Raw genomic sequence first — 23398 nt, forward strand, 5'->3', positions numbered from 1 at the left:
AAGGGGAATTGTTTAGTGTTGTCAGAGGAAGATTGCACATAGAAACAACCTGTTCTTCAGTCTCAAAAGCTACCTGGATATCATTTGGGAGCTGCTGGTAGTCTAGTTTATTGGTATTGGCTCCAGTTTTCAAAACTATCCACAGCTATTAAACACTCAGTAGTGGTCAGTTTAGAAAGAAGCTTCATAAATGAATTGATATTTCTTCTAGTCGAAACGTTTGTCATTGAATTTATGAACTTTCTTTTAGTATTTTTAAATTTAGGAAATTAGAAAAACAAGTAATACAATTCACAAGGGCCAGTTAGACATAAGAGTGCAGAGTTATAATGAATATTCAGAAAGGTCAGCTTGCCCACGCAATAGAGAATGTGGCACAAGTAGAGGCCAGTCCTTTAACGTGGTCTGCTTTCCATTTACGGTTTCTGTGACATCATAAATTATGAGCCCAGAGGCCCTATTTCAAGGAAAAATGTTTATTATGTGTCCAAAACTACTTAATTTTTTTGCCTTTCATTCATGAAAACTATTCCCTGCATGAAAGAGTTTAAACTCAGAACAAGTGTGTTGCTGCAACAAGGCTGTTACACAGTGGAGCTCAAAATATACAGCAAGGCAATTCGTTCATGCAGCCTGTCTTCAATCAGCAGCACATGTGACATGTCTAGTGTTGTTAATAAGCCAGCCACAGTCTAGAGCAGCTATGAGATTGTCTATTTCCCATGCTTTGATTAACAGCTAGCCTGGTCCTGTACCATGCTTTCCTACACTTTGCTTTGCTTACAGGGTGGAAGTAGGACTTCCGGTGCAGAAAGAGACGTTTTAGGTTTAAAAGTGTATAGTAGTATTAGGGAATATTTCAGTGGCCTTTATTTGAACTAGATACTATATTGCATTTATAACCTTCATAAAGAATACTTCACATTGTATAACTGTATAATGCACACATGCATTCAATATGCATTAAATGCTGATACTACATTTGTTACAAACCAAAAGTACTTTTTTATTTTCAGTAAAATTCTACAAGTCACGTTTTGGTACGTGTACCACATTCTGACAATGTACCACTTTCTAACACTACACCGCTACTGTATAGTAGACTCTGATAACAGTACTGTAATAAGACTATATTATGCAATGTAAAGTTTTGCACTATAGAATGCATACATTATTTGAGAAAGACTGCTTACTATGCTTTAATGTTTGGCCGTATATTGTTGTATAGTAATTAATATGGGTAACGAATTCATACTGCATGTGGGAATATGTACAGAGTAGTTGTAAACATGAACAACAATCCTCATTTGAACTCGTTTAGCAACAAGCCCGGCGAGCCTGGCAGTGAAAGCGTTAACCCGAGTGTTTTCAGCAAGCTTCTCGTAACCTAAGAGATCGCCGCTACACATAAGGAGGAAACAAACAATCAAAACTCCAGAGGGGTGTGACATCTCGGTATCCTCGTTTACACGAAGCGCAGGACAAGCCACACGGTAAATCAGCTCCGAGGAGCGGTGGGAACAGGAGACTGCACCCGGGCAAAAAGTTTGGGATTGGGAGAAAAACGGGACATTCTGAGGCTGCACTGACAGATCACTGATAAGCAATGGGACCGAATAAATATCCAGTTTGTTAAAACTATGGAATTGAACGTGTTTTTAAAGTATTTTCAAGATAAAAACACGAATGGAGCGCCATGCAACGTGGTGACATTTTGTCGTAACTGTTAATCATAATAAAATAATAACAGTTGTGAAAATATAGCACTTAGCAACTTGGGAGTGTTTCTGAATGCAGGAATATGAAAATAAATAAAAACAATAGCAATGAACTTTACCGCCTAAAACTGGATATTGATATTTAAAATAGTAATTGTTTTTATCATTATTAAGTATATGTGATTCATATTTTTATGAATGCAACATGTCTGGGGTCCACAGCGCGACCAAGAGCATACGGCCTTTCAGGTCAAGCGAGGAGTACCTGTATGCGATGAAAGAAGACCTTGCGGAGTGGCTGAAGGATCTCTACGGGGTTGAAATCAATGTGGACACGTTTCTCGAGGTGTTGGAGACAGGCTCTCTGCTGTGTCACCACGCCAACAGCGTCACCCAGGCAGCGGCTGAATTTCTCCGGGAATACCCGAGTCTGGCTGAGAGGATGAAGCTGCCCCGGTCGGGAGTCACGTTTGTCAGCTCGGCTCAGCCTGCAACGTTCCTGGCACGGGATAACATATCTAATTTTATCAACTGGAGCAGAAATCAAATGCATATTAAAGGCAAGTCGGTTTTAAAAAAAAAAAAAAAGTTTTTTGATTAGTGCTCATATGTGGAAGCTCCAACACAGAGTGAACTAATAGTTGTTGCCACAGTATTCCATTTTTAAAGTTGGCAGCATAATAAGTTGGCAGCATATAATATATATATATATATATATATATATATATATATATATATATATATATATATATATATATATATATATATATATATATTTTACCTGATTTTATTTAGAAAAAACGTTTTAGAAATTCTATAATCAGCAATGTTTATTTTGGATACACTTAAAAGATTAAGACACGTTTTATTCTTAACGCTTTCATGCGTGACATATTGAATACAGCTGGGAAAAAAAAAACAGTTTTGGACACTAATATATTTTTCATTTACATTTATTTTCAAAATTGGTAATTGCTTTATAAGAGTAAAAATGACATAATCGTATGAGGTCATCATGCATTTGCGTCTTCCCTGTGATATAAAGACGAGACCAGTTTTTTTTTTTTTTTTTTTTTAATCCATCCCCTTATGAGGTTGCAATGCATGAAATGGTTGAACGGGTTCAGTACGAGGTCTATGATACAGTCAGGGTCATTGCACGCAAAGGTGTCTATACTAGGTCATCACCAGTCAGTCTGACCAGTCTAATAACTACAGAAGCTGGTGAAGCGCCCCAGTATTGAGGCGGAATGCATGTGCGATACGAAGTCACTGTAACCCGCTCAATACGTGTATTAATAATAAAATAAACTCATACAATTACATGACAAACGTTTCAACTAGAAGTCTTCGTAATGTGATGTATGTTGGTAACACTTTATATTGTGTCTCTAATTACTGTATTTAGGTAATGTTTACATAGTAAATACATGTGCGCTTACACGCAATCAATTTGCAATATATAACCCAAACCCAACCCCTTTTCTGATACAATTGTGTACTTACATATAGCATGCACGTTTAATACATGCAGTACATTGTAACTATGCATAATAACATTGTAATTACGTGTAAGTAGGCATGTATTTACTCAGTAACTACTAGACATAGTATTTAGAGACACTTCATGTAAAGTGTTGTCTGTATTGTTTAATGTGTTTGAACATGTCTGTCACATAGTTTCTTTTAGTATTACTGCAATACCGTATGAAACAAGCATCCCATCTAAAAATGCCAAATGCAGAATTAAACCTTTTCAATTAAGGTGGACTAAAAAAACCATCAAGGGTAGAATATCATTCGAAAAGAAACTATTTTTTCAAATAGAAGTCTTAATGTTTTCTACAACAAATGCATTAGTGTTTCCTATGTGCCAATACAGCCTGTAACGAATGAGCTGTGGAATCTCCATCAGTCACAAGAACCTTTCTAAAGGGTTTCAGACAATGCCTTCCTTCTCATTAGTGCAAGAACATTCTCACAGGTCTGTTCTTTATTCCTCCAGTTAACCCATTCATCCTCACACAGCTGTGTCTGATGGAAGGAGGGTGCTGTGATCACCCTATAGTAAGAACTGTATAAAATCGGTATTTCAAGATATTTCACGATTCCCGCTGGAGATTTGTTACACCATTTTACAGCAGCAAGGAATCCCTGGGTCACATCAACTACCTGTTTGTAGTGACAGGAGACTCCCCAGTGCAGAAACACGCTCAGAACAATCCAGCAGTGTCTTACTCCGGCACGGCAGAGGGTGATCAAATAAATCTCTTGCTTTCCCCATTCACTTCCTGCCTGCGTTACAGGTAATAGGTTCCCCACCTGCCTGATGCTCTGAGCAGCATGGGATTCTAGTATAAAGGCTCAGGTGGGGTCCTTTTATCTGTAACACAGGCACTTACAGTGTTGTAGCAGAAAACATTGACTTCACCTGGAATTAAATACAATAGTCTTTAAAGTGTTTTTAAAGGAGTCAGCCCTGTACATTCTGTATATATATATATATATATATATATATATATATATATATATATATATATATATATATATATATATTTCAGCACCTGTATAGAACCTGTGGAGAGTGTTTTATGCCTGCACGGTAGCTTCCCTTATGGATTCTTTAGAGATGGGAGGATGTTGTATATCTAATAGAATGTGGACATCGTTTATACAGCTTCAGCATGGTTATGGGTGTCTATGGAAATGTTATGTTTAGTTTCTATACAATAAGAGCCTGGGTTTCTCAATACACTGTTTTATGTCAATAGGGCTCTGGCCACAGAGTTCTCCGGACAGCCCTTTAAGTAGAAGTCTTAGTCTACACTAAGTGAATAGGAAAGCACAATTAAACTGTGCTTGTAACAATGATTCATTGAAAAGAGTGACAGGTGTGGGCTGAGGAGTTGTAGCTCTCATTCCCATAGCAACATTCCCACAAGTGGGGGCTGAGGACTATAGCTCTCATTCCCATAGCAACATTCCCACAAGTGGGGGCTGAGGACTATAGCTCTCATTCCCATAGCAACATTCTCAAGTGCAGTTTTGTTTTGCTGTTGGTTCAGTATCAGTATTTATATTGTTACCTGCTGTCAATATAACTGATTTTCTATTCTTTTTCTTAATCCAACATCATTCACTGAAATTAAAGTCAATTTACTGTTGTGGTCAGTTTAATGATATGTACTGTTGTGCTACTATTGGAAGTTTACAAGAATACAAAAGTTCTAGATCCAGATGATCATTTATCATGATAATGTCGGGATATCATCATTTTCTGTTCAGCTTGTATCGTGATCTTGGATCGCTGCCACACTAATCTGAGTTCTAGAGACAGCTTATGAATGAAATGAAATTGTAGCTGTGTGGTTCATGTCTTGCTCCAGTGCTGTATTGTAGCTGTGTGGTTCATGTCTTGCTGTATTGTAGCTGTGTGGTTCATGTCTTGCTCCAGTGCTGTATTGTAGCTGTGTGGTTCATGTCTTGCTGTATTGTAGCTGTGTGGTTCATGTCTTGCTGTATTGTGCTGTGTTGTAGCTGTGTGTGTATTGTAGCTGTGTGGTTCATGTCTTGCTGTATTGTAGCTGTGTGGTTCATGTCTTGCTCCAGTGCTGTATTGTAGCTGTGTGGTTCATGTCTTGCTCCAGTGCTGTATTGTAGCTGTGTGGTTCATGTCTTGCTCCAGTGCTGTATTGTAGCTGTGTGGTTCATGTCTTGCTCCAGTGCTGTATTGTAGCTGTGTGGTTCATGTCTTGCTCCAGTGCTGTATTGTAGCTGTGTGGTTCATGTCTTGCTGTATTGTAGCTGTGTGGTTCATGTCTTGCTGTATTGTAGCTGTCTTGCTTCATGTAGCTGTGGTTCATGTCTTGCTGTATTGTAGCTGTGTGGTTCATGTCTTGCTGTAGTGCTGTATTGTAGCTGTGTGGTGGTTCTTGCTCTTGCTGTATTGTAGCTGTGTGGTTCATGTCTTGCTGTATTGTAGCTGTGTGGTTCATGTCTTGCTGTATTGTAGCTGTGTGGTTCATGCTCTGCTGTATTGTAGCTGTGTGGTTCATGTCTTGCTGTATTGTAGCTGTGTGGTTCATGTCTTGCTGTATTGTAGCTGTGTGGTTCATGTCTTGCTGTATTGTAGCTGTGTGGTTCATGTCTTGCTGTATTGTAGCTGTGTGGTTCATGTCTTGCTGTATTGTAGCTGTGTGGTTCATGTCTTGCTGTATTGTAGCTGTGTGGTTCATGTCTTGCTGTATTGTAGCTGTGTGGTTCATGTCTTGCTCCAGTGCTGTATTGTAGCTGTGTGGTTCATGTCTTGCTGTATTGTAGCTGTGTGGTTCATGTCTTGCTGTATTGTAGCTGTGTGGTTCATGTCTTGCTGTATTGTAGCTGTGTGGTTCATGTCTTGCTGTATTGTAGCTGTGTGGTTCATGTCTTGCTCCAGTGCTGTATTGTAGCTGTGTGGTTCATGTCTTGCTGTATTGTAGCTGTGTGGTTCATGTCTTGCTGTATTGTAGCTGTGTGGTTCATGTCTTGCTCCAGTGCTGTATTGTAGCTGTGTGGTTCATGTCTTGCTCCAGTGCTGTATTGTAGCTGTGTGGTTCATGTCTTGCTGTATTGTAGCTGTGTGGTTCATGTCTTGCTGTATTGCTGTATTGTAGCTGTGTGGTTCATGTCTTGCTGTATTGTAGCTGTGTGGTTCATGTCTTGCTGTATTGTAGCTGTGTGGTTCATGTCTTGCTGTATTGTAGCTGTATTGTAGCTGTGTTGTTCTGTATTGTAGCTGTGTGGTTCATGTGCTGTATTGTAGCTGTGTGGTTCATGTCTTGCTGTATTGTAGCTGTATGGTTCATGTCTTGCTCCAGTGCTGTATTGTAGCTGTGTGGTTCATGTCTTGCTCCAGTGCTGTATTGTAGCTGTGTGGTTCATGTCTTGCTCCAGTGCTGTATTGTAGCTGTGTGGTTCATGTCTTGCTCCAGTGCTGTATTGTAGCTGTGTGGTTCATGTCTTGCTCCAGTGCTGTATTGTAGCTGTGTGGTTCATGTCTTGCTCCAGTGCTGTATTGTAGCTGTGTGGTTCATGTCTTGCTCCAGTGCTGTATTGTAGCTGTGTGGTTCATGTCTTGCTGTATTGTAGCTGTGTGGTTCATGTCTTGCTGTATTGTAGCTGTGTGGTTCATGTCTTGCTCCAGTGCTGTATTGTAGCTGTGTGGTTCATGTCTTGCTCCAGTGCTGTATTGTAGCTGTGTGGTTCATGTCTTGCTCCAGTGCTGTATTGTAGCTGTGTGGTTCATGTCTTGCTGTATTGTAGCTGTGTGGTTCATGTCTTGCTCCAGTGCTGTATTGTAGCTGTGTGGTTCATGTCTTGCTCCAGTGCTGTATTGTAGCTGTGTGGTTCATGTCTTGCTGTATTGTAGCTGTGTGGTTCATGTCTTGCTGTATTGTAGCTGTGTGGTTCATGTCTTGCTGTATTGTAGCTGTGTGGTTCATGTCTTGCTGCTGTATTGTAGCTGTGTGGTTCATGTCTTGCTGTGCTGTATTGTAGCTGTGTGGTTCATGTCTTGCTGTATTGTAGCTGTGTGGTTCATGTCTTGCTGTATTGTAGCTGTGTGGTTCATGTCTTGCTCTCCAGTGCTGTATTGTAGCTGTTGCTGTATTGTAGCTGTGTGGTTCATGTGTTGTTCATGTGCTGTATTGTAGCTGTGTGGTTCATGTCTTGCTGTGTCTTGCTCCAGTGCTGTATTGTAGCTGTGTGGTTCATGTCTTGCTGTATTGTAGCTGTGTGGTTCATGTCTTGCTGTATTGTAGCTGTGTGGTTCATGTCTTGCTCCAGTGCTGTATTGTAGCTGTGTGGTTCATGTCTTGCTCCAGTGCTGTATTGTAGCTGTGTGGTTCATGTCTTGCTCCAGTGCTGTATTGTAGCTGTGTGGTTCATGTCTTGCTGTATTGTAGCTGTGTGGTTCATGTCTTGCTCCAGTGCTGTATTGTAGCTGTGTGGTTCATGTCTTGCTCCAGTGCTGTATTGTAGCTGTGTGGTTCATGTCTTGCTGTATTGTAGTGCTGTATTGTAGCTGTGTGGTTCATGTCTTGCTCCAGTGCTGTATTGTAGCTGTGTGGTTCATGTCTTGCATGTCTGCTGTATTGTAGCTGTGTGGTGCTGTATTGTAGCTGTGTGGTTCATGTCTTGCTCCAGTGCTGTATTGTAGCTGTGTGGTTCATGTCTTGCTGTATTGTAGCTGTGTGGTTCATGTCTTGCTCCAGTGCTGTATTGTAGCTGTGTGGTTCATGTCTTGCTGTATTGTAGCTGTGTGGTTCATGTCTTGCTCCAGTGCTGTATTGTAGCTGTGTGGTTCATGTCTTGCTCCAGTGCTGTATTGTAGCTGTGTGGTTCATGTCTTGCTGTATTGTAGCTGTGTGGTTCATGTCTTGCTCCAGTGCTGTATTGTAGCTGTGTGGTTCATGTCTTGCTGTATTGTAGCTGTGTGGTTCATGTCTTGCTGTATTGTAGCTGTGTGGTTCATGTCTTGCTCCAGTGCTGTATTGTAGCTGTGTGGTTCATGTCTTGCTCCAGTGCTGTATTGTAGCTGACTCTCTGCTTGGCCCCCAGACGTGCTGATGTTCGAGACAGATGACCTGGTGCTCCGGAAGAACGAGAAGCACTTTGTGCTGTGCCTGCTGGAGGTGGCTCGCCGGGCCTCGCGCTTCGGCATGGCAGCCCCTGTCCTCATCCAGCTGGAGGAGGAGATCGAGGAGGAGATCCGAGAGGAGCTGGACCTGCCCCCCGTGGAGACCCCCAAACACAAACCCCTGCGCCGCATGTCCGACTTCAAGAACCTCGACCAGATGGTGAGACTGAGACTACCTGGGTTCAAACCGGGGGGGGGGGGGGAATAATAAAGAGAACAGAATTAAGAAAAAGGCATTAACTGTAACTTCTTAAACGTTCCCCTTGGCTAGCGGTGCTTTTCACAGTGGCTGAATTACAGGGAGGAGTGTGTGCGCTGACTCCCTGTTTCTCTTCAGGTGCAGTACCTGGTGAGCCGCTGCACCTGCCCCAGCCAGTTCCCCATGGTGAAGGTGTCCGAGGGCAAGTACCAAGTGGGGGACTCCAGCACGCTCATCTTCGTCCGGGTGAGTCAGCCCCCCCCCCTGCTCACAACATGAAGAGTACGAGGCAGAGCTGCTTTCCAGAGCTGCACAGTATCACTCAGGGATGCTAATAGTAGAGTGAAACCCGCTCAACACGTTAACAACCACATTCATTCTTTCTGAAAATCACAACACAAGCTGTGTGTATGCAGTTAGGTACATTACATTTAGACTAACTTTGGAGGTTAACAGAATTAGAGTAAGTTATCATAACAGCCTAGTTAAAGAGAACATTTAAATAGCATGTAGATTCTACCAGTTAAAAATGCTCTGAAAAATGAAGCAGCCTCTCCTCAAATGAGGACACCAGCACTTAATGGGTTAATATCACTCCTGTTAACATGAACTGGTTTCACTTAATAAGTAAGATAAAAACATGCTGTGCTTTTATTGCCCCAAATAATATCAAGTGAAGTCAGTGAAGTAAGTTACACATACACAGCGCAGTAAACTGTACATTTAAAATGCATTGTATTAATGCAGACTAGTGTAACCTAATCACGACAAGGTCTACTAATATATTGCCATATATTGCCTAGATCTATGGTGCATTAATGCATTGTATTAGTGATTACTTTCTTATAAAAGTAATATATTACTACTTTTATATTACTTTAGAAAATAATATTAATAATAATAATAATAATAATAATAATAATAATAATAATAATAATAATAATAATAATAATAATAATAACAGCATGAAAGTTTTTGCACTTGAGTTTTACAATGAGGTTTACTGGCCAGGATCCTTGTTCTAATGCTCGGTAGAAAAGATAACTTTGATACCTGAGGGAAAGTTGCACACATGGGCTTCAGTCGACTGAAACAGAGAAAAATAATCTGCTGGGGCCCTGAAAAAGTAAATGTCTAATTACTTTTAATAACCCTGGTAGTACTTCCACATCCCAATCTGATTATTTGAGGCAGTTTATAACTGAAGCCCTCAATGCAGGGTTGATACTGACAGCGATGTGTGTCCCTCACTGTGGCCCTAGATCCTGAGGAATCATGTGATGGTGCGCGTGGGAGGAGGCTGGGACACTCTGGAGCATTATCTGGATAAGCATGACCCCTGCCGCTGCACTTCACTCTGTAAGTGTGACTCACACCCTGCACTCTGCACTCTGCACTCTCCCTCTGAGGAGCCACTCTGTGAGTGTGACTCACGCCCTGCACTCTGCACTCTGCACTCTCCCTCTGAGGAGCCGCTCTGTGAGTGTGACTCACACTCTGCTGCACTCTCCCTCTGAGGAGCCGCTCTGTGAGTGTGACTCACGCCCTGCACTCTGCCTCTGCACTCTCCCCCTGAGGAGCCGCTCTGTGAGTGTGACTCACGCCCTGCACTCTGCACTCTCCCTCTGAGGAGCCGCTCTGTGAGTGTGACTCACGCCCTGCACTCTGCACTCTGCACTCTCCCTCTGAGGAGCCGCTCTGTGAGTGTGACTCACGCCCTGCACTCTGCACTCTGCACTCTCCCTCTGAGGAGCCGCTCTGTGAGTGTGACTCACGCCCTGCACTCTGCACTCTCCCTCTGAGGAGCCACTCTGAGTGTGACTCACGCCCTGCACTCTGCACTCTGCACTCTCCCTCTGAGGAGCCGCTCTGTGAGTGTGACTCACGCCCTGCACTCTGCACTCTGCACTCTCCCTCTGAGGAGCCGCTCTGTGAGTGTGACTCACGCCCTGCACTCTGCACTCTGCACTCTCCCTCTGAGGAGCCGCTCTGTGAGTGTGACTCACGCCCTGCACTCTACACTCTGCACTCTCCCTCTGAGGAGCCGGTCTGTGAGTGTGACTCACGCCCTGCACTCTGCTCTCTGCACTCTCCCTCTGAGGAGCCGGTCTGTGAGTGTGACTCACAATCTGAACTCTGCACTCTGCACTCTCCCCCCTGCGTCATGATAGTGGCCGCTACCTTCCAGATAATTCACTAGAGATAGTTAGCAAAGGCTCTTAACAAAAGACAAAGTATAATGCTGTCTGTAAGTATCTCAAGGTCTGTCTCTCACCACAACAGTGGCATGACATCTTGATGTTGTTTCATGAAAGGGTTTCCACAATTTCCTGTAACCACCTTGGCAACCGTTGAGGACCATTGACACGAACACATTAATTATTAAGTTTAAGTATAACACTTGAGGAAAACATCTTTCCTTAGGGTATTGGCCTAAATGTGTATAGGTGCTTTCTGCAAAGTCTTTTTGTAGTGGACACCAGTAATGTGACATAATAGCTGTAACCACTAGAGGTCAGTGTTCACCCACTAGAATAGATTCACTGCTACAGTAGCTACAACATGCCCCAGTGGCAGGCAATCACACATTAGCTCTCATCACTGGTCCACAGCAGACTTCTTTATGTGTTTGCATAGAGATGTTTGTCCTCCCTGTGTACAGCATATATAATGTCTGTAAACAAATCATGTAGGTGTAATACCTTCTTTTAGCCAATTAGCATCCCTTTACAGCCAAAGAATAGGGACTGTTTTGCATTGGCAGATACAGTCAATAAAACATGATTAAAGTTTTTGGTTATAATAGTTGTAAACCATTTTATGCGTGCAATAACACATTTGAAGGCTGAAACAGCCCCCTTCTCAGGTCGTTGAAGATACAACTTCTAGTGTGGTAATGCTTACTTAGTATACCTCTCTGGGCTTTACAGTGCTTACCTGTGCTTAAGCATGCTTTTCTATCACACTTTGCTCTCCTTTTACAAGAGAGGACGAGTGCTGCTGGGTGACAGGTTTATGGTTACAAGCTGATGCTGAACCTGGAGGTTAGACATGACTGAGAGAGGCTGATTTCCCTGCAAGTATAGATTGTGCTGGAAATAGCTGTTCAGGTCAGGGGAGGTGAATCGCTTTGCCTGCAGGGCTGCCTGCCTGTCTCTGATGTAATTGATACAAAAGGGCATCTTCATCTGAGATGCAGCAGGCACCCTCAACACCTTTGCGATGCCGTCCTCGGTGAAGAGTTATTACGAATCGTCTCACATACATGTCAGCTGCATCTGCCTGAGTGGGGGATGGGCAGTCATGTTTCGCTGCTTTAAAGGACGGTCCAAGGGGAGAAAGGGTTTGCTTTCAGTGGCGTGGCTTGGGGTTTATTTGACTCACTCATTGACTGCTCAGTTATTGTATGTGTATTTATTTTGTGCGTGAAATTAATGATCAGAATTGATGTGCTGTTTTTGTAGTTCAGATTTACTTTTCTTTTTTGTACATTATTTTCTGTTTCAGTTATAACATTCTGGGGACATTTTAAAATGCACAGGTTTAAAGCACCAATATGATCTCAGTAGGGCTCTGAAACATGTCTCCAGCACCTGATTTACCAGAGTCTGATCATTAACCGGCAGCCCTGCTACAGTCTCCCCGGTAGATGTAAGAGCTTATTTCTGATGGATTTCTTATCAGGCAGGTTAATGGTTACTGCTGTACTTGGAGATTAGATGTGTTTGAGAGCTCTATTGAGACCACACAGGTGTTTTAAACAATCCCCAGGATGTGATGACCTGTATAGAAACAAGAACAAACTACTGTGTTCGGGGTTGGTCCGAAAGTAAAGTAGGAGGAGTAACGGGTGGAGGGAGAGTTTGGTTTTGTGCAGCGGGATTTTTGAAACACTATTTCTTTTGTCTTTTTTTTGTTTATGTATGGTCACCACGAAGACAAATTAAAGACGAGTCATCACAGTTTGTTTTGGATTCCACCCCTGCACTCCTTCCCTCACACCATTTTGTTTTTCGTAATATATACAATAAGTGAATAAGTCCTGTACAGGGTGTCTCTTACTGTTATAAGAGATGTCATCTCAAGCAGTATGGGCCTGAATGATTTCTGGTATAAGAAACACCCTGCAAACAATGTACTAACAATAAGTGCTAACCCTAACCCTAACCCTAACCCTAACCCTAACCCTAACCCTAACCCTAACCCTAACCCTAACCCCCTAACCCTAACCCTAACCCTAACCCTAACCCTAACCCTAACCCTAACCCTAACCCTAACCCTAACCCTAACCCTAACCTTAACCTAACCTTAACCTTAACCTTAACCCTAATCCTAACCCTAACTGTAACCCTAACCCTAACTCTAGAGTTAGCACATTGTGTACCTTGCAAGAGCGACCGATCTCGACTGTCCGTCCTTATTGATATCATTGCTGAGTTTTACTGGCAACAGGTTAATAAACACCCATGCTCTCCAAAGTGCCTCCCCATTTATTTTTCATTTTTCAATTTCTTAAAATATGTTTTTCTTATACATAATGAAACTAATTAAGTATATTATATATATATATATATATATATATATATATATATATATATATATATATATATATATATATATATATCAGGGAAAAGAGCATTCAGGGAATCGAAGTACCCTCCCCTTTATATATATTTCGTGATGAAAGCATACAAATCTAGTGCTGGCATTTGCCTAGCAGGTGAATTATACTTTTGGATTTTGGCATTTTTGGAACACATATTATGATTGAATTTGGCTGGTTGTTCATCCAAATGCACAACAATTAACATACCTATTGAATCAGGCCAAGCATGAGAATGGGGGGAAGAATAAACACTTCGACCAGTGCACAGCGAGCATGACCTGAATGAGCAGATAACTGAAGCCTATACACAGCATTAAGATTTAGCAGCGATCATTTCACCTGCGGTGTGCATGAGTTCATTTCAATCAACACGTTTATTTATTTCTCACTCGGGTGTGCATTAGCCCTAATGTCACAGTTTTTCTATTTACTGATAAATTACATTATTTGAGGAAAAAATAGACTGAGTAGCAGATAGGTGACTCCCTAAGCTCATTCTGTCAGTGTCCTTGTTCTGATAAGTCAGCTACCGTGTTTTAAATCTATATTATATATCTATAGTTACAGCCTGTGTAAAATTAAACCTTCAAAGCATTTTATAGTATTGAGGTCAAATGAAAAACCTGCGAGTGAGGCGTGGAAACTACAATGTGGAGATCAGGATTGAACCACTGTTGAAGATTTGAGTGACTCATTAACAAATACTCTACCCAGGTCATGTAGCCTGCTGTGGGAGCCTTCAAATGATATATATATATATATATATATATATATATATCGACATATATATATATATATATATATATATATATATATATATATATATATATATATATATATATATATATATATATAACCCTAGTGGTGCTGATCGGTGATTTCACAGAGGCCAATTAGCACCTACTCTATAATTATCCACATAACCCCCAACTGGAATTGTGACTGTGTGTTCTGTGCACGAGATGACATCACTACACAGTATTAGATGAACTGTAATTTAGATAAGCCTGTGATTATTTGTAATAAGTGATTTATACTGTACACAAAAACAGGGAGGATAAATATCTCTTGGCAACAACTGCAGCAGCACTCCGAAACAATGACAACTGACAAATCTTAAAAACGCTTTGTGTTTGCTAGAAAATGAAACAACAACCAAGCCACTCTATTATATCAACCTGCCGAGGCTGAGAGAGAAAGCGCTAGTGCTGTGTGTTTATACATTGCAAGATATATTTCTTGGTCCTAAACATTTCCACCTCTTTCTTCTTCTTGTTTACCATTGAGGGGGTAAAATGAAGAACTTGTATCCCACCTGGGCATTCTGCTTTGCTAGAAAATAATATCTGGGATACAACTGCATTTGACACAGTTATCTGAAAAATATTGAGCATTTTCATTTTATTCCCTGTGTGTCGAATCCTATGCAGGCTCTCTTGTAGAGTCATTGTATTCATTTTATAACGTGAGCGTCTATTTTCAACAGCTTCAGTCTTCAGGGTGCTGTTTAGCATTGTGAGATAAAAAACAAAAGAAGATACTGTTTAAAGATGGCACTCAAAAGAACAAATGTATGCAAAGAGCAATGAGGGACCTTAAAATTAGCAAAATTGTACAAGAAAATAAACACTACTTGGGGTGCCACTGCGGTCATAGAGTTCAGAGGTTAACCAAACTACAAAAGCCCCATCTCAAGTCTTGTGAATACATTCAATCCTTGCTGTTTGAGGGTCTTGAATAGGTTTCCCCTCTGCCCCTATGTTTAGCTCACAAACAAGCAATGAGGTTCGGCAGCCCTCAGAGGCCGGTGACCCCGGTCCACGAGATCAAGACCCGGCTGGCCCCCAGACAGGAAGGGCATGGCAAGCCCCAGAGCATGCTGCTGCTGAGCCGCTCGCAGAGCCCCATGCCCGCAGTGGAGTGGACGCCCTCCGCACCCTCCAAGGGGCTCAGGCTGAGCAGCACCAGCAGCTCCAGACTCCCAGCCTCCTCCCCAGATGGGAACGGACACAACACTGGCTTCAGGACCCCTGGGGACACAGCTCTGACGCGGTCAGCTCCATTCTTTTCATTTCATTTCATTTCTTTGTATTTGTTTGTTGGTTTGTTTGTATGTATAGATGTGTGGTGTCAAATGTATCTGTTTCAGTGTGTGTGTGTGTGTGTGAGTGTGTGTATGTATGTATGCATGCATGTTTGAAGCTGGTAAAGGTATTTAAATGGTAAACCAACATTTTAATCCTAACCTGATTTTACTAAGGGCCCGATTTTGAAGACAGGGCACGCCTTTAACACTGCAGCAAAACATGTTTGCCTCTGATTACAATGACAAAGCACTGCACCAACAGGAGCAAACTGCCTTTGCCCTGGAATGCAATTTTGGTGACACGCTTTGCCCGTCCTCTTTTATCTGTGTTAGTACAGCTGGTTGGCATATCTTTCGGGGTGTGGCCTCACTTGCTTGTCAGCTTTGAGTGATTTTGACGTCAGCGCAGACACGGGCGACTGCTTCTCAAACTGACCAGTAAGGAAAGGTTTATCTGAAACACAGGCGCTGTCGTTCCCATCAAGAAAAGGAAACAGCAAGTGGTGAAGGAGCGAGACACAAAACACACACAACACTATGTAATATTTATTAAATCGTTCCCATGTAATATAAATCTGTATTTTTCAGAGCAGCCCTAGTTAACACAGGCATGTTCCACATCCCAGATCACACAGCTTTATTATTTGAAATATTATAAAGAAATATAAATGACATAGGAAATGTGTGTTTTGTGTCTCACTCACTCACTCTTCCCTTTTCGTAAAGGGGTCGACCGCGTCTGCGTTTCAGATAAACCGCCCCTTACTGATTAGAGACACAGTCCCCGTCAGTGCTGTCAGCAAAATCACTCAAAGCTGACATGCAAATGAGGTGACACCCCGAAAGATATGCCGCCCACTGGCACTGATGCAGATGGAAAAGGATGGGCACTGCACTTCATGAATCAGCGCTAACAGAATTCCACCAGCGCCCAGCTCAAATGCCCTTCAGAATCACAGGGGCATGGCGCACTTCAACTGAGGTGTAAAGCGCTTTGTCCTTATGTTTGTGTTTTACCACGTTTCCTCAAAACCAGCCCCTAAATGTCAAATCGAAAAATGCACGTTCAAATCTACTTTTTTATTGAACACGTATGGGGTTGTTTAAAGGTAAACGACTGAAAAGTCAGAATATTTCGTCTGTTGATTGTAGATGTACAGCAATGAACAGTGGTTCAGCGGTGCTCCGAGTGTTGTTCATTTCAATCGATGCTGGAGCAGGTGTTACACCTGTGTAATGCAAAAGCTTTGAAGTCCTTGAAACCCGGATCATACACATGAGTTGTGGAGCCGGGAAGTTGACAGGTCAGACTTATCCTGTTCACCAGGGTTTCTTTCTCATAAGTCTTTCTGTCAAAGCTTGTCCTGGGATATATAGTTCCTAGAATCAGAAGCTTCCTCTGATCCCAGACTTTGAAAAACTAGATCATGAAATAGAGTGATTGTGTACAGCATGGCAAAGCATTGGGAGCTTCATTGGGCACAATGAAGACATGTTTAGGTGGGCCCTTATTAAGCTCATAGTAAATCTGCTTCAAACTGTTATGCAATATATGTACTGTCCAGCCATTCAAAAAAGAACCTTAAAAGAGCTGTACTGATGACAATATATATAACTATATATAATCATGATTGTCTTTATAGCAAGTTTATATCTAAAAACTAGAGCAGCGTTCCTGTTTAAACCGCATCAAGGTAATTCATCCAGAATTTCAAACACTTTGACAGCTGGAATTAAACACTCAAATGACAACCAGTTTAACAAACATTTGAAAAGGAAAAGTCTTTCCGAATTCCATTTCAGGTCACCTGTCCTTGACAAATACCTTTTAATAAGTAGGGCCCTTCTGTCAGGGTTGTAGCTACGGGCCCAAGGGTGGTCCCTATAGCAACCTGTGGCTCCCCTTATCAGTACACCAGGATTACCATCTTCTATTGCTAGGCCACAGCACTTAGATTTAATCTCTTCAGTTATGCTTTCTCAAAGCTATTCACATCACCCAAAGACATGTATTTAAAAAAGGCTTAATCAGTATATATACACTTGGAGACATGCTCCAACGGGAAAAGATTAGTTGGTAATCAATTACTTGAGCAATATAATTGTGTTGCCCTGACTCAAAACCAGAAACAAAGTGTCAGCTTTGATATAGTGAGAGCAGAGACAAGTTCTGGCCTGCTTTCAATGGTGCCTTCGCCGCTGAGCTTGTGTTTGTTTGTGAGTGTGATAATATACAGAGAATAATGCAAGGGCTAGGGTGTGATAGGATAATGTAATTACATTCTCATTGATCACACTCTACCCCTCGCAGTATTTTTTACAATCTCTGCCAGTTGTAAAGTTCTGTGTTGCTTCTTGTTGGGAGCTTACTGTATGCAGTTTATGTCAGTGACTTATGAGACAGAGAGGGCATTAAGAACTTTATAAAGAATGTTATTTAAAATAAAGAATTTTATTTAAAATAGCATCGACTTTGATAACTTGAACACAATTAAAAACAAGGTTTGCATTATGTGAGACATTCAATCTGCATTGGTAGTAAATGGATCATATTTGTGGTGCCACTGCACTGAAACAGTGCCTGACTGAGCCATGTGTGAAAGTGGGGTCATATGTTACGACATGTCTTGTTGGCACAATTATCCAATAAGGACCTAGATAACATGTTAAACAGCCAATCAGAAAGACTCAATGGAGGGCACTTCAGGTCTGCCTAATTCGCTATGCACTAGTTAGACACAATACTCTTCGGTTCTACAAATTGCCAGGTAAGGCAGGCTGTTTCATATGCGTGACACCCAGCTTGCCCTCCTCTCAGTTAAGCACTGTTTAAAGCAGCTCCTCAGATGAAACGGAACGTTAGAACATTTACTGTCAAAGCCTCTGCACAGGGAAGCCGGATTGACTCAAAACGAACACGTTCCTCTGACAGGCAACATATAAAAATAAATAAAACAAAATGCAAACATGAAACAAAAGAAAATGAAAAAATCATTAACTCAAACATAGATTTACATTTTTAAAATTGAGAGGCTTATGCAAAAAAATACTTGCAGTGGTAGTTGTCAAGGCTCAGCTTTTACCGCGGGCACGGTCCGAAGGGAAACAGAAGCTCTGACTAGTACTTGCGCAGATGTATAGTTTGGAGCGAGTCGTTTGGGAATTCAGATTGTGACGGAAGAGAAGTTTGTTTCTAAAATGCCTAAACCGCGCATAACAATTCAACAACGCTGCAAAGAATTTGAGCACGAGGGGATGCTGCAGCTGACGGTGACAAAATAATGATGTGCAGATCGTGCAACTGTCACCTGGAATGGGAGTTGAAAGATACCTTCGTTAAGCGTTAGCTGTTTATTCCTTTAGGGGGAAATATGGCTTGTTTGCGTATATTTTGTATTCGTATTCTAATTCTTTGTTTTATTTCAAGTGATGGAAAATTTGCACTGGAGCAAATGGGGTTTGAATAAATTTGAATGAATGAATCTGCTTTGCTTAGTGTTTAAATAGAAAACCCAGTGAAACCCCAAGCTTGCATACTGGAGCCCTGCTTGAGTGCAATGGGATTGAAATACAATTCCTATCGTGTTTTCTAAAGGGTAGATTGCTGTGTGTGCAATTATTATGATAGCCCCACAATAGTAGGGCAATGTAGATATATATATTTTTTATTTCATCTTATTGTATTTTTATAGAGGGCATGGGCAGTATATACTGTAAATAGGCAGTTGATTAAAAAGAGTGGGCGCTGTACATTATCGTTACTGCTGCTAATGAGAAATTATGGTAATTAAATGTGCTGTGCTGGGTCTGTTTATGTCAAAATGTAAAAAAAAAAAATCAGATAATGTTTAATAAAAAATATGTATGTAGTTCATGCATGATGTATACTATATATTATTGATATACATCTGTTTGAGTTGTGTTAATGTGTATCTGTAATGAAATGAAATAAAACAAAATTCATGGCAAATTAAACAAAATAAAATGAAATTTGTGAAAAATAAAACTAAAAATTATTTTAAAAAATAAATAAAAAGAATTTCATGGGGCTCTATATATTACTATATTTTTGTTACTGACAGTTCAAGCCTTTTGTTTACAACAAGGAATGTGTTTTAATGAAGACATAGATAAAGGCTTATCATTGTATTGCTATTTATCTTATCTATGATTAATAAATCTTTTAAGTTCCGGATGGTCTTACAGATTCCTGTATGTGTAATTCCAGGGTGACGGAGCGATCTGCCACTCCCTCTCGCAGGCAGCTCTTCAGTGAAAGGCAGGCTGGCTCCCTCCAGACTGCATCCACTAGGACTGGGAGAGACAAGTGCAGGACCCCTCCCAGCCCTGGACTTGGGGGCAGCCTCCCCAGACCCGCCCAGCCAGCCAGCGGGCCTCGGCTTGAGCCCCAGCGCTCCAGAACCCCGCTGGGCTTTCAGAGGGCCGAACCCGCTCCCCAACAGCAGCAGAACAAAGATAGCAGGCTGGCCCAAACCTGGACCAAGTTCCAGTTCTCAGAATCCAAAACTAAGCAAACCCCCAACAGGAACAGCATGGAGTTACCAGTTAATAACCCTAGCAGACCTCCCACCCCCTCTTCAAACTCTCACACAATGGGTGGGCTGACGTCAGGCAGGCCTTCAACACCTAATCGGTGCCGGAGCCCTACTAAGCAAGTTCTCCCAAAACAAGAAGTGAACGCCAGCCCTCAGACTCAAATCAGCACCAACACAGTCAGGGCCTCTAGTGCTATTACCCGTTCTCAGAGTCCGACCAAGCAGGTCACCAGTAAAACAGCCAGTCATCCCCAGAACAGACCGCCCACTCCGCTCGGCAACCCCAATATTGGATCCAGTAATGGTAGAAACGATGGCAACCTGAGCCCCAGACGAGGCTTGAGTGTTCCGAGGCAGAATGCTCTCCGCTCTGGCAGCCTGGGCAGTTCCCTCAGCGGGAGTATGATACGGATCAACGTGACTGAACCGGGTGATATGGATGATGTTTTCCAGGAGGGGCAGCCCTTCGAACGCCTGAAAAACAACCATAACAAGAATACCAACAGGGCTATGAACAGAGATAGGGAGACGGCGGGGGAGATGGAGAGGGGGTGTCTCTTTACCCCTCCACCCATCAGCCCTGAACAAGAGTCTGAGTTGTACAGAAGCCTGGAGGATGAGATCTTGTCTAACATGCAGATTTTGGACGTTCACTCGGATGAAAACAATAACACTGAGGACGCTGGTTCAGAGATTCCCCTGGGACAGAATTCAACAGTACAGGAGCTCTCCTCAGCTTCTAGACTGTCTGTCCTTGCTTCAGTTCCCTCTGCTGCCAAAGCTGCCCGCAGCCAGAGGACGTCCACCTTCAGTGTTTCTTCAGCCGAAGGGTCCAGAACTCCCCAAACCGAGCCCAGCTTTGATGCTGTTATCGCTGAATTATCCAGAGGCCAACTGGTGCTCAATAAGGTGGATGTAGAGAGCTGGGTGGCAAAAATCCTACCCAAACCCATTGGCCAGGTAGAACCAGGAACAGCAACTTTCAGGGAGACCAGGAGTATGGATTCTAGCAGCCTGAATGTCGCGCAGTCTAACAGAATGGGGTCTTGGTCTTCCCTCGGCTCCAGTGTGGAGTTCAAAGAACCTGCTGAAGCTCGGAGGCCAGATCACCAAGATCCCATAGCCGGTGGACCTCTCACGAAGGTCAAGTCCATGGACACCCTCGATGGCTCCAGTACGGCTTCTTCCGGGTCTCCAGATCCTCCGGTGAAGGCCAGAACCCCATCGTTCAAGCAGAAACGGGGCTTAAAAAAGCCAGAGAGAGTGCCGTCAATCTACAAGCTGAAGCTTCGTTCCAAGATCAGGCCCAGACGGGACACCAGACCAGAGAAGAGACCATCAAAGATCCCGACCCCGGTGTCCTACAGACATGCTCGGAGCTCAGCAGCCGACAGGACATCAGAGGAAGCCCAGAGGAAGTCCAGTCCCAGACACCCAGTTCAGGTCTTGCAAGGCTCCCAAAGCTCCATCCCAACTCTCTACTCCACTGAAGATGACCTGGGATCTGAGGAGGATGTCTGGCACCGGAAACAAAGCGTCGCTCCTGGGGCCAAGATTTCGGGAAGGAAAGAAACCTCCCAGAAAAGAGCAGGGGATGAGGATGAGGAATCCTGGGTTTAGTTCCTCCCAGGGTACCTGTTCTATTCAATTCTGTACTCTAACCATGTGTGTTATTTACAGATGTTGGCACAATATTGATCGAACTGTACAGATGCTATCTGGTTAGGGGTTAATTTGATAAAGACCCCACTGGGATCATTTAAAGGGAGTTACCCTGGTTTGCATTAACAACCTATCCATGTGGATTCCCTGGTACTGTAAAATGCTCTAAAATCCTGCTTTGGTTTATCCCAGCAGGTTATAGGTTTATCAAATCAATCCCTTAGTAAATTCACCTCAGAGCAGGACAGAAACATTGCAGATATATGCTATGCGCTAAAAAGGAATGGAGGATTCAAAATGAAGATCCTCTTTCTTTATATGCTTTAAACGAGAACGTGTCAGTGTGAATAATGTGTCTTTAAAAACCTGAAACCACACTGCTGACAGCCTAAGCCAGTTTAAGCTGATGTGCGTGTGTCCCGTGCCCTAGTTTTGTATCTCGCCAGTACTATAGTACGTGATAGATAATAATTCAGTCAGTAAACTCATGTGATTGACACTACTACATTATACATATTTTACACTACATTCTTTGTCCTCGTCTTTCGACGTACCTGTCCATAAGTTACCTCGCAAATAAGTGGAGAGGCTGACAGTAGGGAAGCCATGCACAAGGGGGCAGGATAGCTGCCCTCTCCGTTAGACGAAGCCTAAAAGCAGGTGGAGGCTGGGGAGGAAGAGGCGAACTCTGGCGCACAGCGGAGACGAAATGGATTGAGGTAAGATAGAAATCCCTTCCTTGCCGATCATTGCTTATCAAAGGACAAATTAGATATAGCTATTCGATTGACCCTTTGATCCGTTATTGGACGCGCCTAAAATATGCTTGATGTGTATTGTCATTTGATCTGTTAAAGTGAGCGCCCTGTCAGAACCACCAGATTGCTTCATTTCCCCAGCTCAGATTCTAATTAAAACTCCACATTTTATACAGCTGTCAGTCTCTGCTTGAGAGAGGCTGAGGACTGAAAGGCCAGCAGAGGGTATGCTAATATTGTCCTTAGCTTTTGATGAGCACTAAATTCAACAGTTAAAATGTCTGAAGAGTAATATTCAAACCACCACTGAATGCTAAATCCCTTACAAAGCAGAGTGGAGTCTTAAAAATATCCCTGGCAGGTCACAGCCTCCAAGGCCTGTCTACTTATAGTGCTGTTTGATTTCTAATTGATTGTGTACAAAGTGTGCTGTCTAGTCTGCTTCATGAGCTGCATGCAAACCGACTGGGAAATCCAAATGAAAAAAATACTACTTGAGACCCAATTGTCATGAATTGCAGTGTTTTGTACACTTTCAAAGATTGCGTGTAAATTATTGTATGTCTAATAATAATCCTGATTAAAGGGCTGCAGGACGCACCCTGCAGCTTGCAGATCACCACTTTGAATCCAAGCTGTGCCTCTGCCGACCGGGAGTTCCCAGGGGGCGGCGCACAATTGGCGAAGCGCTGCCCGGGTGGGGTATGGGTTGGTCGGCTGGGAAGTTCTTGGCTCACTGCACACCAGTGACCCCTGTGGCTTGCCGGGAGACTGCAGGCCAGCCTGTATGCAATTCATAACAGTCCAGTCCTCTGATGCTGTAAGTTCTGATATGGCTGCACGGCAGGCTTGCAGAGTGAAAAAAAGGAGACAGCTTTCAGAGAAGCGAGTGCTCGTCTCTCCCGAGTTCGGGGGGTGCAGTGGTGAGCCAGGTTGAATAATAACTGGGCATTCCAAAAATTATGAGAAAAATAACATTTAAAAAAAAATCCTGATTAGACTGTACCCTCCAGAAATATTATCTCAGCAAGATGTGTAATGAACTTGCCTGACAGATATTTCTTGATTTAAATGGTTTTCTGAAATAAGATAATACTTTGACATGGATAGTTGTGTATGCAAGATATATTATTTTAG

General features: G+C 42.5%; 1 protein-coding gene across 1 annotated transcript; it reads left to right on the top strand.

Annotated features, from left to right (window-relative positions):
• Nucleotides 1-1250: 1250 nt before the first annotated feature.
• LOC121305035 (GAS2-like protein 2A) lies at nt 1251-23398 on the top strand. Its single transcript, XM_041236530.1, has 6 exons — nt 1251-2278; nt 8316-8554; nt 8732-8839; nt 9856-9952; nt 14966-15251; nt 19514-23398. The coding sequence occupies exons 1-6, from the start codon at nt 1924-1926 to the stop codon at nt 21459-21461; spliced, it is 3033 nt and encodes a 1010-aa protein (XP_041092464.1). The 5' UTR covers nt 1251-1923; the 3' UTR covers nt 21462-23398.

This window comes from Polyodon spathula, chromosome 41 (genome assembly GCF_017654505.1).
Source record: "Polyodon spathula isolate WHYD16114869_AA chromosome 41, ASM1765450v1, whole genome shotgun sequence".
Lineage (NCBI taxonomy): Eukaryota > Metazoa > Chordata > Actinopteri > Acipenseriformes > Polyodontidae > Polyodon > Polyodon spathula.

Excerpts from the sequence above, each read along its gene's own strand:
- LOC121305035 (XM_041236530.1), top strand. The coding sequence starts at position 1,924 with ATGTCTGGGGTCCACAGCGCGACCAAGAGCATACGGCCTTTCAGGTCA. Across the intron at positions 8,840-9,855 it reads GCACGCTCATCTTCGTCCGG|ATCCTGAGGAATCATGTGAT; the intron begins GTGAGTCAGCCC and ends CTGTGGCCCTAG. Across the intron at positions 9,953-14,965 it reads CTGCCGCTGCACTTCACTCT|CTCACAAACAAGCAATGAGG; the intron begins GTAAGTGTGACT and ends CCCTATGTTTAG.